General features: G+C 32.0%; 1 protein-coding gene across 2 annotated transcripts; it reads left to right on the plus strand.

The window, feature by feature from the left end:
- Positions 1–1545: 1545 nt before the first annotated feature.
- Positions 1546–16285, plus strand: LOC127719716 (uncharacterized). 2 transcript variants are annotated; one of them, XM_052225951.1, is made up of 8 exons: positions 1546–1855; positions 5193–5396; positions 5726–5961; positions 7154–8268; positions 11200–11480; positions 12735–12920; positions 13134–13294; positions 15018–16285. In XM_052225951.1, the coding sequence occupies exons 1-7, from the start codon at positions 1661–1663 to the stop codon at positions 13278–13280; spliced, it is 2364 nt and encodes a 787-aa protein (XP_052081911.1). In that variant the 5' UTR covers positions 1546–1660; the 3' UTR covers positions 13281–13294; positions 15018–16285. The 2 variants fall into 2 exon arrangements, with proteins under 2 accessions (XP_052081911.1, XP_052081913.1); XM_052225953.1 differs by lacking the exon at positions 13134–13294.
- Positions 16286–17091: the final 806 nt, after the last annotated feature.

Consider the following 17091-nt stretch of genomic DNA (forward strand, 5'->3'; position numbering starts at 1 on the left):
TTGAATTAGAACTACACAATTGCATTTTAACTTTAAAAAGAGGCTTTAACTTAGAAAAGCGTGATCGCGCATAAACACAAATATCCCATAGACAAACCAATCTACTTTTTAGCTCATTAATACGTATCAATATAAGTTTTTGTCATATCAGGGCCATTCTTAGCTTGCTATGTGGCATTGGGTTTGCTCATTGCTGAAGGTCGTACGGTGAACTATTGTTGCTTATATCTACGTCATTAGGTCTCTGGTGAATAGCTGTCTCTTTGGCAATCATTCCAAATCTCCTTATTTTATATTAATAGATGTCATATATAAATTTTCTTGAAGACATCAATGAAGGCCTCGTAAATAGCAGGCTTTACAAAATTTATGAATTTATGACGAGTGGGAAAATTTGAGTATTTGGAAGCATCCCTTTCAGACCAATTAAAATGCAGGAATCAAAATACATGTACTATCGAATAATTTCTTTTACTCGAACCAGTTTTTATAAAAAGTTAGCCTTCTGCTCATCCTTGTAGTATATACCGATTTTGTTAGAATTAACTTTAACCCAAATTGCAATTTTTTTTTTACTTATTTTCAGATATGTATAATGAGTTACATTTCAAACTGTGCAACCGTGATTTGCTATCCAAACTGCACAATAGAAAATTTTCATTTGTATCGTCCATCAATTTAAATATTGACTATTACACTTTATTGACCTTTGTTTAAAGAGCACTACGAGGAAGATGTTGCACGCAGATTTCGATATACTCACCTTTCTGAAGCAGGTGATATCCAGTCTGCATGCGGTGTAAGATATGGACCACCTCATAATTTTCCTAGTCCTTTTTATAGAATAATCGTATTACTTTTGTTTAGTTTCGGTGTTTCTGTTTGTGTGTCAATCAAATGTACATTTGTTCTTTGCTTTACAGATTCTCTCTGGATATTTCTGGCCCTGTCGATCTGACCATCTTCTAGGTATAACGTAAAATAATCAAATACAATTTGATATAACTGTTTGAGAGACTTCTCACGATTACTGCACTATATATTGCAATATCTTATAAGTATTCTACTTTTTTTTTACAATTGCATGTAATAAATTCAAAACCTGTCAGATTTTTGTAGATTTTTGTAGGCCGTATGTTGACCTCCAAATGTCTTTCAGATTGTTTGTGTGATTGGTTGCTGTCTTATTGTTGCATATACACATCGACTTTGACAAATATGTATAGTGTTCTATTATCCTAGTCACTGATTATCTTAACATACAAAATTACGCTGTGTTTTGAGGGAGAAAAAAACATAAACAGACCGAAAAAGGTAGCATGCACAGGCCAAATAAAATTTTAAAAGACAAGGTAGACAATCTAAAAATATTTTCTGTGTGATTTTGTCATGATTGAGTCTTTTGAACTTAAAGGCACCTTTATGGAACATGCGAGATAAAACACTGTGATATGAACCATTTTAATTTTAAAATTTATGTAATTTAATTACGCACGCAACATTAAACAATAATGCATTGTACACCAACCCTTTAAACAGTTACTGCGTCAGTTGTTCCGTTATTTGTCAGCTTTACGCGGAGAACTTCATACAAATTATAAGGATATTTCATCACAGTTTTTTGAAAGTTTTCATGCATTTTTAGTTCTTATGTTCAAATATGGGAAATGGAGCAAGTGTGAATATTACTCCTGTGAAAGGAGCTGACAGACTGAATAGGGATAATTCTCTTGTCAAGTCTGTGCAAAATGGGCATGGTCCTCGGTCTAGATCTACAGTGAGTGCCAGAACCAATAGATCAGACCACAGTAAATCGTCGGGAGAAAATTATGTACCATCAAAAATCGTGAAAATGGTGAGTGAAATATGTGGAATCAATATAATTTTTATCTTCATGCTGATATTAACCTTTAGTATGTAAATGTATGATAAATTATGAAACTGTTGTTTGCGATGATACAGCCATACTCCACATTCAAATTTTTCTTATGTTGCTTAACAATTTTTAGGGAAATTTATTCGAATTCACATTTTCTCTCTCTCACTCTCACTCTCTATTTGTATGCATGAGTTATTATAAAGTTTAGAGATTAATCATTCTTTACACCTGTTTTTATATCTATAAAGTCCTACATAACATTTGGTTTTTATATCAGAGGTTGTATCTTAATCCTTGTGAAGGCTGCAATGTTTGCTTGCATATTGAGAGGTCGGACTAAGCTACTTTTACTATGCGGTATAATAAAATCGTTTTGTTCTCTATAATCTCCGTTTTCGTACCAAAATACTGTCATATAGAACAATTATTCAGGTACATTTTTCTAGTCGTTCTGGTTTGGCACTACATATTGTGACATTTAAACACCATGTGGTTTATTATATAGACACGATCAAAATAAAAATAAAAATTGATGATAAATAGATATTCAAGGTCATTAATGTTTAACACCAATAACTAAAAACAAAAGATTTTGATGAATTAAAAGATAAATAGTTCAAATGAGAGATAATTTATGACATGTTTTTACTTGAACATCTATTGGTGCCATTTTAAAACATAACGAAGAAATTAAACTTTATTCTTATATCTATATAAACAGCCACAAAACGACTTACAGAATAACCTAAAGATTGAGCTTCTTGACCCCATAGATAATAATTAGGGGGGACTCCTCATATCAGCTCAATGTTATAAAACTTCTACCTTTACGAGAACTTCACTAGTTTGTTTCAGAAAATAAAAAAAAAGATATTTTACATTTTGTTTAAATAATTTGAGACATAGTCTGAGCATAAATGTTCTTTTGTTATAAAAATATTGACCTTTTCCCCCTTCTGAGTCTGATGCTTTTTATTGCAAAAGCTTAATTGTGTTTATGCTAACCGTCAGTTTCATAATTAATATATTTTAGCAATATTATTCAACCGAATTGATGGGATACCTTAGAACCGATACAATTTCAGGACGCAATTTCTATATCTAGTTTAGTAAGAGCTTCTATACAGGTATAAGTAAACTATCGTTTTAGACTAGCAAACAACGTGTTTGTGTTGGGAAGCACGATCCTAAAACTTTTAAGAGATTTAGCAAATTGACTTAAAAGTTATCAATTAATCACATTTATATAAAAACTAATATATAAATATAAACTACTTTACATTATAATGCGAAATTTTGAATGTACTATATATTAAGCAACGAAAATCTCAGTGTAGTCGTTATCTGATTGCAATAAAGCAAGAACACAAACCCGTTGACACATTCCAGACAACGTCTATACATAATGTTTTCTTATTTAAAAAAGGACTTTTAAAAGTTCAACACGAAACTTTGAATTGATAGTTTGATAGCAAGTGTACTTAAAATTCACATGTGACAAAAATCCCCCCTAGAAGTCTTGTCGTATAGCGAATATAAAAATAATATAATAAAACAGTACAGTTTTGTATTTTCGATGATTTAACTATTAAATCATTATTATTCAAAGTTCAACAATGTGGGAAAGAAATATTATGGGTATTTTAACCATATCGTGATGAACGTGTGATTGAATTACAAAAGACTCACTTCCTTTTATGGTATTTGAACGTATTGACCTATTATTTAAAGGTCGAAATGAATCTGAGGGCTTTGACTAATTCATCATTTATGTTAAATCAAGACGAATGTATTGATTTATGAAGTTGTTCCCTGTCTAACACAACAGTCCCAGTCATCAATGTGGCAGATCAGTTCAGTTAACGCTATGTTTTATTATCTTTCCCGTAAAGAATATTTTGAAATCGTCTATGCCATATTTCTGGATCTTGATACTAACGTTTCTAAAAAAAGTCTTCATACCAGAATTAAAGACAAACTCTTGTTTTTTTTCCATTATGATGTTGCTACCCTATGTCAATAAGTCGTTCAATGTTGAACAATATATTTTGACTTCAAAATGTCATGTAATCATTCGAATTTATTTTGCTGGGACCTTAATTGAAAACAACTTTTTACCTATTTATCATTGATGAAATTCGCAAAATAGTAGGAGTCATTGCATGTTCCATGCACTTTTATGCCCCAACTATAATATGTTTGTATATATTGTACAGAAACTCATCATAGATACCAGTTTATCTCTGATTGTTTGTTTATTTGATAGCTGTCAAATCAATTTACCATTTAACAAAGCCATCATTGGTTTAATTTAAATGTACTAAATAACATATGGAAAATATGACCAACAATGCTGTTAATACAAATTAATATTGTTTAAAGGACAAATGAGTATTTCGGATCATCACGCCATATAAATACAATTCTCTGTCGCTTAGCACATTACGCATCAACTGGGGTATACACTAACCAACAAACGTATCGATACACACTTGCTAGAAAAGGGGAGGCGGAGTAAACCAAAGGGATATTCAGACTCATCAGCCGAAGACAAAGTGACAACGCAACGAGAAAAAAAACCCCACCCAAACGACGAAAAGATAACAACCGTCTACAAAACGCAACATATAAAACTGGAGACCGAGCAACATACACCCTACCAAAAACCGAGGGTGATCTCAGGTGATCCGGAACGGCAAACAGAGAAATAATCACATACATTCTTAATTAACATGAGCAATCTATACTGGTAACGGGTTCTTTCTGTTTACAACTCGCCTAAGCCTTTGTCGACCACGGACCTTCAAGACTACACCAATTTTTTAGTTCACATTATATTCGCTTGCGTTAATTTCTTATGAAGGTTAATATAAACCACTGCATTCCATAAACAAAACGCTAAAATATGCACGTTTATGTTAAAACTTACACTAGAATAACAGTACACCTAAACAGTTATTATCTCCTCCTTATGTTAGGGTAAAATTCAGACTCAAAACGTGTGCTTCATTCTCAATCTTTCATTCCTAAAATCACCCATCCTATTTTTCTGCGAACACCCTAAAAAAATGGTATAAAGTAATATAAGATAAAATAGATAAATAAATAAAAACATACACATGTCATGTATAAATAGATAGCAGTGGTAGTGGCTGCCAATATTATATATAAAAAAAAAACAGAAAATTAAATCGTTGAGGCCTCGAATATCAGTTACTTTATTTACATTTGAAGATCTGAAATATATTATAACGACAGCCCATGATCTCACTTAGAAACAATAAGCTTAACGATGATTATTTTTTGTTAACAGGAAGGAAGGCGAATTTCTTTGAAATTTGCTACATTCAAATTTGGTGACTTCCGGCAACTTACCTTCTCTGAATTACACCACTTTTATACAGACGAGGATGAGAAAACACTGGAAGAGATACCACCTCCACATTCTCCTTACACAAGGAAAAATGAATTCTTCGATCCGGATGATTATGCTGAGGTTGACAAATGCGCCTCTGGTGTACGTAGATCTATTTAGAAAAACATCCGACAATGATCCTTTTTCTCCTAATTCTGTTTATTTGTAATACAAAGGAGCTGATTTTATTGTTGAAATAAACAAATGATATTTATGTTGGTAAAAAAAAGGTTATTTTTTGGAGTGTAAACCTAGCTTTAGTTTGAACCACTGCAATTGATATATTTTGTGTTAAGTTGTCAGTCACAGTCACAGAGAGACTGATTAAAATTGGATGAATTTGTACTCGATTATTCGTCACAGATTAAAAATCAGATCTATCACGACTTGCGTAAATATTCTATTTGTTTAAGATTTGATTTCTATTGCAGATTCCAAAATCAAAGGCGACATCTGGGACATTAAAAACGTTAGTGTCCCTTCTAACAGACCAATACGAGGACGATATGTCAAAGGTCAGGGCCATTTATGTCTGGTTAACCTCTATCAACATCAATAAACTGTCTCATCCATTAAAGAACCCTAAAGTTGGATATACGATGTTCTATCTTATGAAGATAAAAGAAAGACTCGGAAATTATTCTCAGCTGTTCAATAGAATGTGCAAGTAAGGCTTTTGTTAAACTCTTTTATTTAGGTAATTGTTATGTTTGTTATACGATTTCTGACGTGGGTGGTATACACGAATGGGGGAATTCAATCCGTTCGTGTGGACGCTATGCGCAGAAAAGTCTGTTGTGGTATCACTATGAGGTTATAACCTTATCGAAATTGAAATTTTTAATCCGAAATGGTAATTTGACTCCTATTTTTTTGCCTAAATCAGATATATGCCAAGGCATTACCACAAAAATAGTTTACGAACAATAACATCTTTGTAAAAGATTGAATAGCATCACGAAGCTCAATTAACAATTTTTGCAATTTTGAATGAAATGCAAGAAGTTCGAAGCCCCAATACAAAACTTGCAAGTCAAAGTTAAAAAAAATTGATAAGAAAATCTGACAGGTCAATGTCGTATGAATAATGGAAGGATTTTATTTGATAGATTAATAATACTTTTTTTTATTTTCCAATTCTATGGGTAAACTTATGGCCTTATCATTACGTCTGATTTGGGTGCTGAGCTGGCTCTTTTCTTATTTCATGTTTCTTTGTGTTTGATATATCTTTTTTTATCCTTTGTCAAATAAATATGGAAATATTTCTTTTCAAACGATGAATTAATGTTTGTTTAATAATACATGTATAGGGTTTTTTTTAATCATGTTTGCAGAATTAAAACGCATAGACATTTTGACAAATTGTTGATATTAAGATAGGAAAAACAAATGATAAAAAACTTAAGACGTAGGATATAAGTCAATGAGACAACAAATTGACATGTCAACTTACGGTCTTCAACAACGAACACGCATGTGTCTAATCAATATGTGTAGCGCAAAATTGCACCAAGTCTAATAAAAAAAGTTGTGAATGAATTAAATTGAAATTAGCATGATTCATTTAATGGAACTTTCTAAAATTTACACTTTGTCAGTATCACTAATATATGTTACGAATAACTTGAATTCTTGAGTATTTTCATGGATTCGCCATTTGTCTTTAATGTATAAAAGACGGTAATAGTCACTATGATAATATAATGTTTCTTTGAGGGAAATCCTGTTAAAAGCAACAACAACAACAACAACAACAAATCAATTCGTGCATTTCATTTTATCCTTGTATTAAATAAAAGTCACTATTCTACAATTTGAAGTCTAATATATTTGTACGTGTTTCTTGGTCTTTTCAGTATTGCTGGAATTCCTTGTGTTGTAATACATGGATACCTCAAAGGCAACACATATGAAATAGGACAAAAACTTGACATAAAAACTCATTACGGTGAATGGAATGCGGTTTTAATTAGTAGTCAATGGCGGTTTGTTAATGCGTTCTGGGGAGCATGTGCACTTGGAAGTGAGAAAGCAATCAATGCTGCTCAGTATAAACCTGATGAAAACTATTTCGTTCCTGATCCACAGCACTTGATTCATACGCACTTTCCAGAAGAGGAAAAATGGCAGCTATTAGATGATCCAATCACTTTCAAAGAATGGGAGGGAAAAGCATATCTAAAAGAACGATTTTTCGAGTTGGAATTACGTCTTTTGTCTCATCAAGAGTGTGAAATTACTACAGAAAATGGAGAAATAGAAATGATGTTTGCACTACCAAAAAAGCGAGCAAAAAACTTGAAATTTATGGCATTAGTTTATATCAAGGAATTTAACGAATGGAAAATATTAGACGACAAGAAAGTTCAACATGACTTCATTCACGTGCCTATAGCAGAAGCACTTGTGGTGAAACTACGCTTTCCAAAACGTGGAGTTTATCGGTTTGAACTCGTTGGTAAAGACACAACAATTACTGAGAAGGATTATGACTTTGATTGGGTAGCTATTTATAAAATTAAATGTGAACAAGCTGCTAGTCCATACTCCGGATTTCCTAGAGTTGGCGCTGCAGGCTGGGGTCCTGGCAACGATCATAGGTTAGAAGATCTTGGATTAACTCCCCTCAAACATACTCAAGGAATGATATTTGCAAAAGACGGTTTCACAAAACTAAGGTTTAAATTCGAAGAGCCAGAATTAGAGGACTTATCATTGTCAGTAAAAATGATCACGGTGAAAGAATCATTGGACGAGGTTCCCACTGAAACCGAGGGCATTCGAGTGGAATCACATGATAAGCATGTGATTGATATAGAAACAACTCCCGGTGAAGAGTCAGCAGCGTGTGTTTTTGCTCTTGTTGAAGACAAAACGTATGGATCAGTTGAAGTCAATATTTGTAACTATTTGATTGTTAGTTTTCCTATTGATGAAATAACACTGAAAGATATAGAATCAACGCGCAAAAGTAAGTTATCGTTTTGGGGGTCATTTATATATCTGATCAGGTATTGTGCTTGTTGGTTAAATATTTAGATACGGTTTCATCCATTGCAGTTTGTTTTAAAGGAACCCACAGCGTTTATTCCTTTAACGTACTTTCACGTTTTTTTATTTCTAAAATGTTTTAAAGAAAATACTGATCTTGTGGTAATGGCGGTTTCTGAGTAGGAACTGAAATCAGGAGCCTGTAGTTCAGTTGTTGTCGTTTATTGCTGAATATCATGTTTGTTTTTCGGTTGTTGTTTGTACATAAATCAGGCCGTTAGTTTTCTCGTTTGAATTGTTTTAAAATTCGATGCCTTTTATAGCTTGATGTGCAGTATGGGTTTTGCTCATTGTTGAAGGCGTACGGTGGCCCATATTTGCTTACTTCTATGTCATTTGGTCTCTGGTGGAGAGTTGTCTCATTGGCAATCATACCAATTCTTCTGATTTATATAGTGACATTAGTTAAATTTCATTACGTTTTGTGACTAAAACTAAATAATAAAGAGAGTAAACAGTCTGAGTATTGCAGTGAGGTGAGAGTTTCTTTTGCCCCGTGTTGAAGACCTCACTTTGATTTTGAGATGAAGAACAGCAATTAAATCGCTGTTTCTTTGCTTTTTGTGTATTTTTTGCTGTGCATGTACTGATTTTATGTCATGGATGGATACCCCATATCCATTGTTTTTCTATTAGAGTACATGTATCCAATAATTTCAATAAAGAGTAAATATTCTATACCCTCAAATTACCCCTAAATATGGTATTAAATAGAACAGAGTTATCTAAATAGTACAAAAATAAGTAATGAGTCTCCACTTTTAACTTAAGTTTGTACATGTGTCGTCTAAAAAAAATAGACAAACGGAAGCAATTCACAATAGTCAGGAACCTGATGCTCAGTGGTTGTCGTTTGTTGATGTGGTTCATAAGTGTTTCTCGTTTCTCGTTTTTTATATAGATTAGACCGTTGGTTTTCCTGTTTGAATGGTTTTACACTAGTCATTTTTTGGGCCCTTTATAGCTTGCTGTTCGGTGTGAGACAAGGCTCCGTGTTGAAGGCCGTACTTTGACCTATAATGATTTACTTTTACAAATTGTGACTTGGATGGAGAGTTGTCTCATTGGCACTCATACCACATCTTCTTATATCTTTGTATTGTTTTAAATAGAAGTATAATTTCAATATACTATTTTTCCACTATAAAATTCAACTCCTCTTATGTATTTATATAATTAATACTCTTACATTAATTCTCTATTCTCAAAGAAGCACGCCAACTGATTATAACTGAGTAAACTATACAAAACCATTTACTTAAATGTGTGCACTCAAATTGTTCTAAGGGAGCAACCATTTAACTTCAAAAGGGGGGGGGGGGGGGGGTTATAGTTTTTTTCCGAGTCAGAATTTTTTTCGCGAGCAATTTATTTTAGTTTTCACGAAGTTAAATGGTCGTTCCCTTATCATAAAATTAAAGCTGGAAACAACCGAAAAACATAGGTCATAAACAATGAAGAAAGTCATGTAAGTGTACAAAAGTATTCTATTCGGGAAAATTTTCATTAATATGATTGCACCATCCCCGTATTACGAAATTCTGAGATGATCAATATAAGAGGGCATAAAACATTATCACTTCATGCATCAATTTTGGATAAAAACAAAATCAATAAAAGCAGTAGAGATTGTTTCCATTCAGTGGGTTTCTTACTAAGAATTCATGGTTTTTCATTTAATGTAGCACAACAGTCTTTATTTGAATCTGCAACTGATTATGTTAAAATGGTGTATCTTTGTTATCTGTTTATATATGCAGACAAATGAGGCACTAGATGAAACAAAAAATCAACTAGTAACTGTTTAAACATACAGTTACTAATATTACAATTAATGAAATATTAACAATGTTCCATATTTGGAGAAAAGTTTATATTTTTTGTTACTTTTTATTTTCGAAATTAACGCCTTTAGTTTTGCAGCAACTAAGTAGTTTTTTTGTGCAGTTGAACTACAAAATTTAATGTCTCTGATTTCTAATATCACTTCCTATTACGGAAAAATGACTATTTTCGTTCCACTGACCTTACAAATATTCAACATTGGTTTATTTTTTAACTGGACCTTATATCAAACATCTGAGGCATGGTTTTGTGGGATTTTGTTGCTCTTTATTATTAATAGTTTCTCCTACGCTTACAACGCTAATTTAGGAAGAAGAATGGTGTATTTAAAAAAGAGATTCTCCCACATATGGCCATTTAAAAATATGCAGGTAATGTTAGTTTTATCAACTTTTTGGAAATGCTTCTTTGCTATCTCTCTTTGAAATGGAACTTTGTTGGTCTTAATATCTTTTGAAATGAGAAAGACTTTAAGTTAGTTGCTCAAAGTTCAATTATTTCATGCATACAAAGGACAAAACAATATTAATAATTATTACAATAGGTAGGTTTTGCAAAGTAAGACGACAGGTATTTAGGGCTAGAAATTTAGATTGTCACAGGAAAAAAATGGTATGTTTGAAAGGGACTGAAATTTTGTCTTGCAACAGGTCAGTTACGGACCCATCCAAGAGATGTTGGAAGGGTTCTGCATGTTTATACATCCCGACAGCCAAGAGGACGTTCAACTTTATCAAAGGTTTTACTGCCGGTCGGAAGAAGACCAACATGGCCATATGTCTTGAAATAAATAAATTGAAATGAATAATATCAAACATACATCCATGCACAAAGCATTACAGAGACTTCAAATGTAAAATAAAAACACATGTCCCATCAAAGGCTAATATGAAAAAAAGAAAGATTTGATAGATGTTCAATGATAACAACATACTACTTTACTTGAATACATAAGAATACAAAACAACATTATACAGTGGTTGTGTAAATGAATTATTTTTTTCAGCTTTGTTATTGGCTATTGAACAGAAGAAGCTCGATTTGTTGGAAAAGGCAGTAGATATAGTAGAAACAAAGAATTACGAAAGACATATGCCAAAAGAAACTGAAACCGCTCGAGATCTGATAGCACGTCTCCGTAATATACAACGACTAATGCATGATGTTCTGGCATTAGATAACAGAGTCTTCGCTGAGATTCGGTCATATCCGAGCCCTATTCCGGAAATTCACGATGTGATGAAAGCAGCACTGCTTCTCTTGGGAAATTTTGAAGAGGAGACAAAGGTAAATAAGTACACATAGCATAAAAAAGCATCACTCCGTAATATGAAAGAGAATTTAAAAGCTTAACGTAAAATTATTATGAAATTAATGTTTAAATAATTGGCACCAGTAGCACATAAAGTAGTTAAATACAGAAGAACAATGAAATTATCATATCATGAATTTATTCCATTTCAAAAGGCTTTAGTCAGTGACTTAAAAAAGCTTTATAAGAACTGTATTTTATTTAGGTTTGCTTCGAGGATTTTCGACTCGTCAATTTTTTTTCTCTCCGCGTTGTATTAATAGTGAACTTTTAAGCAAACATATTGATAATATAACGTTATATTATAGTGTTATTGCACGAATATTATACAATTACTGTCTTTTGATGAGGTAAATGTGTGGTTTTATTGACTTTCGAAAAACTGATATTCACTGAGGCCAACGGCCGAAGTGAATGTCACTAGGTTTTTCAAAAGTCAATTAAACTTATACCGAAACAAAAGACAGTAATTGTTTTATTCCATGTTCCGTTCGATAATTTGAAGCTATATTTGAACTAGAGCAATATGATAGATTATTCCACTGTATGTAAATATTGATATCGAAATCAACATTTCATTGGTTGAGACTTTCTCACGCGACATTGAACAAAACTTCATATTCCCCTCTGAGTATTTTTATTCCCCTCTGTAATGTCGGGACTACCTCTAGCGACGTTACGCGCGGTTTATGTACATAACGTTTTGAACGTTTTTTTTATAATAGCGATAATATAGTTATTATTGTGTTCAAAACTATTTCAGACGTCAGAACAAAATATAAAGAAAATTGAACTTGTCATATTAGAGTAAGTGATTAACTTTTGATTGGTATTGCTTATCAATGTTTATGTCGTGTTTAGTTATAAAAACGGATATGAAACCTTGTATGGAAATTAATATTTTATGTTCATGAATAGTATAGGCAGTGGAATAAAACATTCATTTCCCTTGGCTTAGAGAGGTATGAAGATTTGTTCACCCTCGAAAAGTCATATTTCCCTCGGGCATCAATATGATTTTCTTGGGTGAACAAATCTTCATATCTCTCTCAGGCACGCCAAATAAATGTTTACTATTGCACGTTAGCTTTTCATTACGTTCTGTGAGAAATACTATGTTGTTATATATATAAACAATAAATCATTGTACTGCACATTATATTTTTATATTTACAAACACAAGTACAATCGATGTATCCAACAATTGCATTGTTATTTTGTTTTTGTAGTACTGGGATAATGTACAAGCATTGCTTGGTAAAATTGGTAAAGAATCAATCAAAAGACGTATAGCATTGTTTGATATTGACACACTAGAGCTAGATATAGCTTTAGGTGCCAGGAAGATGTTAGGAAATCTGCTGATTGACAATGTGAAGCAGGCTAGTGCAGGAGCGGCAACATTTTATGTATGGGTACGTACACGAGTCACGTGACACAAGCCAAGTGATAACTGTAGCTTATTTAGAATGTTCTGTTTAATGCATTTTTATGATTGATTTTGAACTGAAAAAACTGAAATGAAAATAATATTGCATAAAAGTGAAAAATTAAATGGATATTGAAATATTGAAAACGTGTTTCATCATATTTGAATATATTTTAAAAATTGCGATGTTTTTGTAAAGGTGCAAGGAATTGTAGACGAAATGCAAAGTCGCTATTCAGATATGATTGGATTAGTTGCCCCTCGAACTCATCTTATGAGCGGACAAGGAAAGACACTTCAAATGGTTTTAGATGTGAATGAATATATGGCTCTTCATGACATTTGATTACCAAAAAAGAGGTTAAATCTGAATATGCTGTTTGGTTTTTAAATTGCTGTGTTGTTATTGTTTGAGATTAATATCTACAAAAATGTACCTGAAAATATGTAATAAACATCCTAATACAAAGGCTTATATGTTGCAGTGGTGTTTCAGTTTCATATATGAACTTTTTTTTTTATTTTATGTAAAAAATTGTTTTAAATTTTAACATATTGGCAAATATATATATAATACTACAGTTGTTAGCTGAAGAATTGTTTTTCATCAAAATCTGGAAACTGCACAGTTTGCTAACACATTTTTACTTTCAATTCTTTGTGTGGAGTGGATAACACTAAATACACGATTAGCACTGTCTATTTCAAAATGATTTTTTATCTAGGAACGAAGCCACTGACTTTTAATAATCGAGGATGTGGATGGGGGTCCTTCATTTCTGTATTCTTTAATTTACTAGCTCAAATTTTTCTATTTATTTCTCTATTTGCCCATTATTCTCTATTCTTTGTTTTTCAGCACCCCACTATTCATATTCTTTATTTTTTGGCCTTTTTTTCTCTATTCTTTATATTTTTTGGCCTTTTTTTCTCTATTGTTTATATATTTTTTTCCTTTATTCTGCAATTTGTACCAATTATTCTCTATTCTGTAAAGCTCATCCAAACCCTCAATCAAGCCACTGACTTTTAATAATTGTAATGGAAAAGATTTTTATAATTTTTTGTTATATATTTCGTTTCATAATTGTTTAATATAATGCATTTATTTGGGTGTGTACTCCGGCTTCGTCCGCCAATAAAAAACTGAACGCGACGAAATAGCCAACAGTGCTGAAAGTGGCGTTAAACACCAATCAATCAATCAATCAACAATGCTCATTTTATCAATTAGGTGGACAATGGGTTTTTTGTTTATTACCTGTAACAATTGTTATAATTACTCAGCCAATCAAATCATGAAACAGATAAAGACGAACAACATGCTTTTTTATCGTAAAGTGTATTGTTATAAATCATGTCGTTAGTTTTCACGTTTGAATTTTTTTTCACATTTTCCATGTTGGGGTCTTTTATAGCTGACTATACGGTATTGGTTTTTCTCATTGTTGATACTATACAGAGATCTATAATTGCTTATATCCACGTCATTTGGATATAAAGTTCTCTCGTTGGTAATTATACCATCTTTCTTATATAGTTCAGATAAATCTTAATAGTTTAAAACATCAATGTTTAAAGTTTTGAAGTATCATCTTATGAGATCATGAACAGTCGAAAAGGATACTTTGAAATTTATTCTATTCTAACATCAAACTATTATAACAGTTAAAATCCGGAATCAATTAGAAATAAACCTTTGATTGCTAGAATGATAAAAACTAAGAGAAAACATCGGCTTACTAGGTTTCTGGCTTGAAACCCTGTTACGTTATGTTTTTGTCTATTCATAATTGGGATTGACGCCAGTTCTTGTGTCTTCACTGTTGAATTAATTCATAATTTCCGTCTAGATTCGGGCACCAAAAAGCGCGACTGCGATTGTAGCATTTATGCATCGTTAAACATCTGTATGGCGATCTCGTTCTGGTGGATTGTTGTCTCATTGGCGTTAAACAACATGTCACTAATGCATAAAAAAAAAACAAATTAAGACCTTATAGACATGTTCAGTTGTTTAGTAAATATCATAAGTATGATTGATTTTGAATTTTTTTAAATGGTTCGGTCTGGTCTATTTCAGATAATGGGAGTCATTGAGGAAGTGGAACGACGAAACTACAAAGTGATTGACAATACATTCCCAAGGACAAAACGCCAGAAGAAATAATTATATGGATTCTTTGAAAATTTATAATTGTTAATTTCATACCAACATGTTTGTGTAGCACATTTCATACACCGTAAAAAATAAAATTTAGAAATACATAAAACACAATACAAAAAGAAATCTGATTAGGAACACACAGAACTAATTTACACTTACTTAATATCAACCCCTTAATATCAATCCCCCCCACCCCCAATTAATGACTTCTTCATCAACAGATAATGCGGAAGATATGTATTAAAATGATAAAAAAAGAAGAAATAGTTCCGTGTGCTTGTTTAAGAGATTAAAGCGAAATGGATATTTGGAGGAAAGAGTTCTGTCATACGCGATGTATGTTACTCAGTATTTGAAATATATAAGAAAGAAGAAAACATTTTTTTGACTAGATGTGTATTTGAGAAAACTAAAAAAATAAATATAAAGAAATGGAGGGGTTGATAAGCAAAACTGTTCAACAGCCTTTCCATGAAAAAGCAATATGGGTTATAAGATAATAAGCAAAAGTTGGGAATGTAGGAAATGAACATACCTTTAACATCGCTCAAGTAATTTTAGATAAAAAAGGAATGTGAAGGTAAAAAAAAGTATATTCAGTAGAATGTCATGTCAATATGGAAATACTGTCTTTTAAAAAGGTAATACCTACGGGTCCATTTCAAAAAGCAGTTAGCTGTCACCATTTAATTCTGTTATTTAATTGGAATACCTGCTTGGGAACTTTGTTATAATATGTGATCTTTGTCTGACCATAATTAAAATAGATGAAAAAGAGAGGCAAAAGATACCAAAGAGACATTCAAACTCATGAGTCCAAAAATAAACTGACAACGCAATGGCAAAAAAAACACACCAAAAGACAAACAACAGTACACAAAACACAACATAAAAAAGACTGATCAACACGAACCCCACCAAAACCAGGGTTGATCTCTGGTGCTCCAGAATGGTAAACAGATCCTGCTCCACATGTTGCACCCGTCATGAATACGTGTAAACAAAATGCTTCAATGGATCTAATTTATTTTTCAACTGATATCTAAAAAATAATCAAATATTTTAGGAAGTTTCTGTAAGTTTATGTCACTAAGCCATTTTTATTTGTATATTTTGTATGTCTATAGACATAAATAAGGGTATAATGATGTTCATTTCTTTTAGATTATATACATGTGCACCAATAATGTACTTCCATCTATATTTACAACCCTACAATGATGACATAACATTAAGTTGAAGGATTCATTCACCTCTGGAATCTCAGTCTGAAAAGAACACAATTTAATAATGTTAATTCAGAATTTTTTTGCGTCCAACTATTATTTTTCGAGAATGGACAAATAATATCAAATAATTTATTGCGATTTCAGTTAATGCTACACACAAATAATAGTTACAAAATGTAAAGTGAGAGTTTTTAATTTTTGCGATACGTTACGGTAGTTCTTCGCAATTTTTGCAGTAATAAAAACGTCGCAAAATTTTCTGAATTCACAGTAGTTTAAAATTATTTTTGATACACATATTCGTTTTGCCGACAAGCCGACAAGCATTAAACGTATACCGGGGGTATGTGTTTCCTATACCGTCAAACTGACAACTATTTTACCAGCACTGGTCATTATTATTATTTCGGTATAGGTCAAAGGTTATGTTTTGAAATGTTTTATTATGTAACCATAATATCAATGAATTTCTACATTTATCTGATATACCATTTACATATTATTAAGAACTTTTCAAAATATTTGCTGTTTTGTTAATACATTCAGCATATTTTTTTTCATATGATTTAGGTGCTAGTTTATCAAAATGATAGTTGTCTATTGTTTTGCTTTGAAATCCTTTTTGATTGTTGCTGACAGGATCTGACAGAGACTGATACAAAATGTAAATAATGTAAATGCTAATTAGGACAAAAGCAAAGCATCTGCTTGTTACTCAATAAACACATTCTGTCATAAATTTGTTACATGTATTCATTCAT

Source organism: Mytilus californianus, unplaced genomic scaffold (assembly GCF_021869535.1).
Source record: "Mytilus californianus isolate M0D057914Y unplaced genomic scaffold, xbMytCali1.0.p SCAF_11, whole genome shotgun sequence".
NCBI classification, from domain to species: domain Eukaryota; kingdom Metazoa; phylum Mollusca; class Bivalvia; order Mytilida; family Mytilidae; genus Mytilus; species Mytilus californianus.

What these genes read in the sequence shown, in the direction of transcription:
- LOC127719716 (XM_052225951.1), top strand. Translation starts at nt 1,661, where the DNA reads ATGGGAAATGGAGCAAGTGTGAATATTACTCCTGTGAAAGGAGCTGAC. An exon ending in CATCAAAAATCGTGAAAATG is followed by an intron (nt 1,856 to 5,192) that starts GTGAGTGAAATA and finishes TTTTGTTAACAG; the next exon opens with GAAGGAAGGCGAATTTCTTT. An exon ending in CGGCAACATTTTATGTATGG is followed by an intron (nt 12,921 to 13,133) that starts GTACGTACACGA and finishes GTTTTTGTAAAG; the next exon opens with GTGCAAGGAATTGTAGACGA.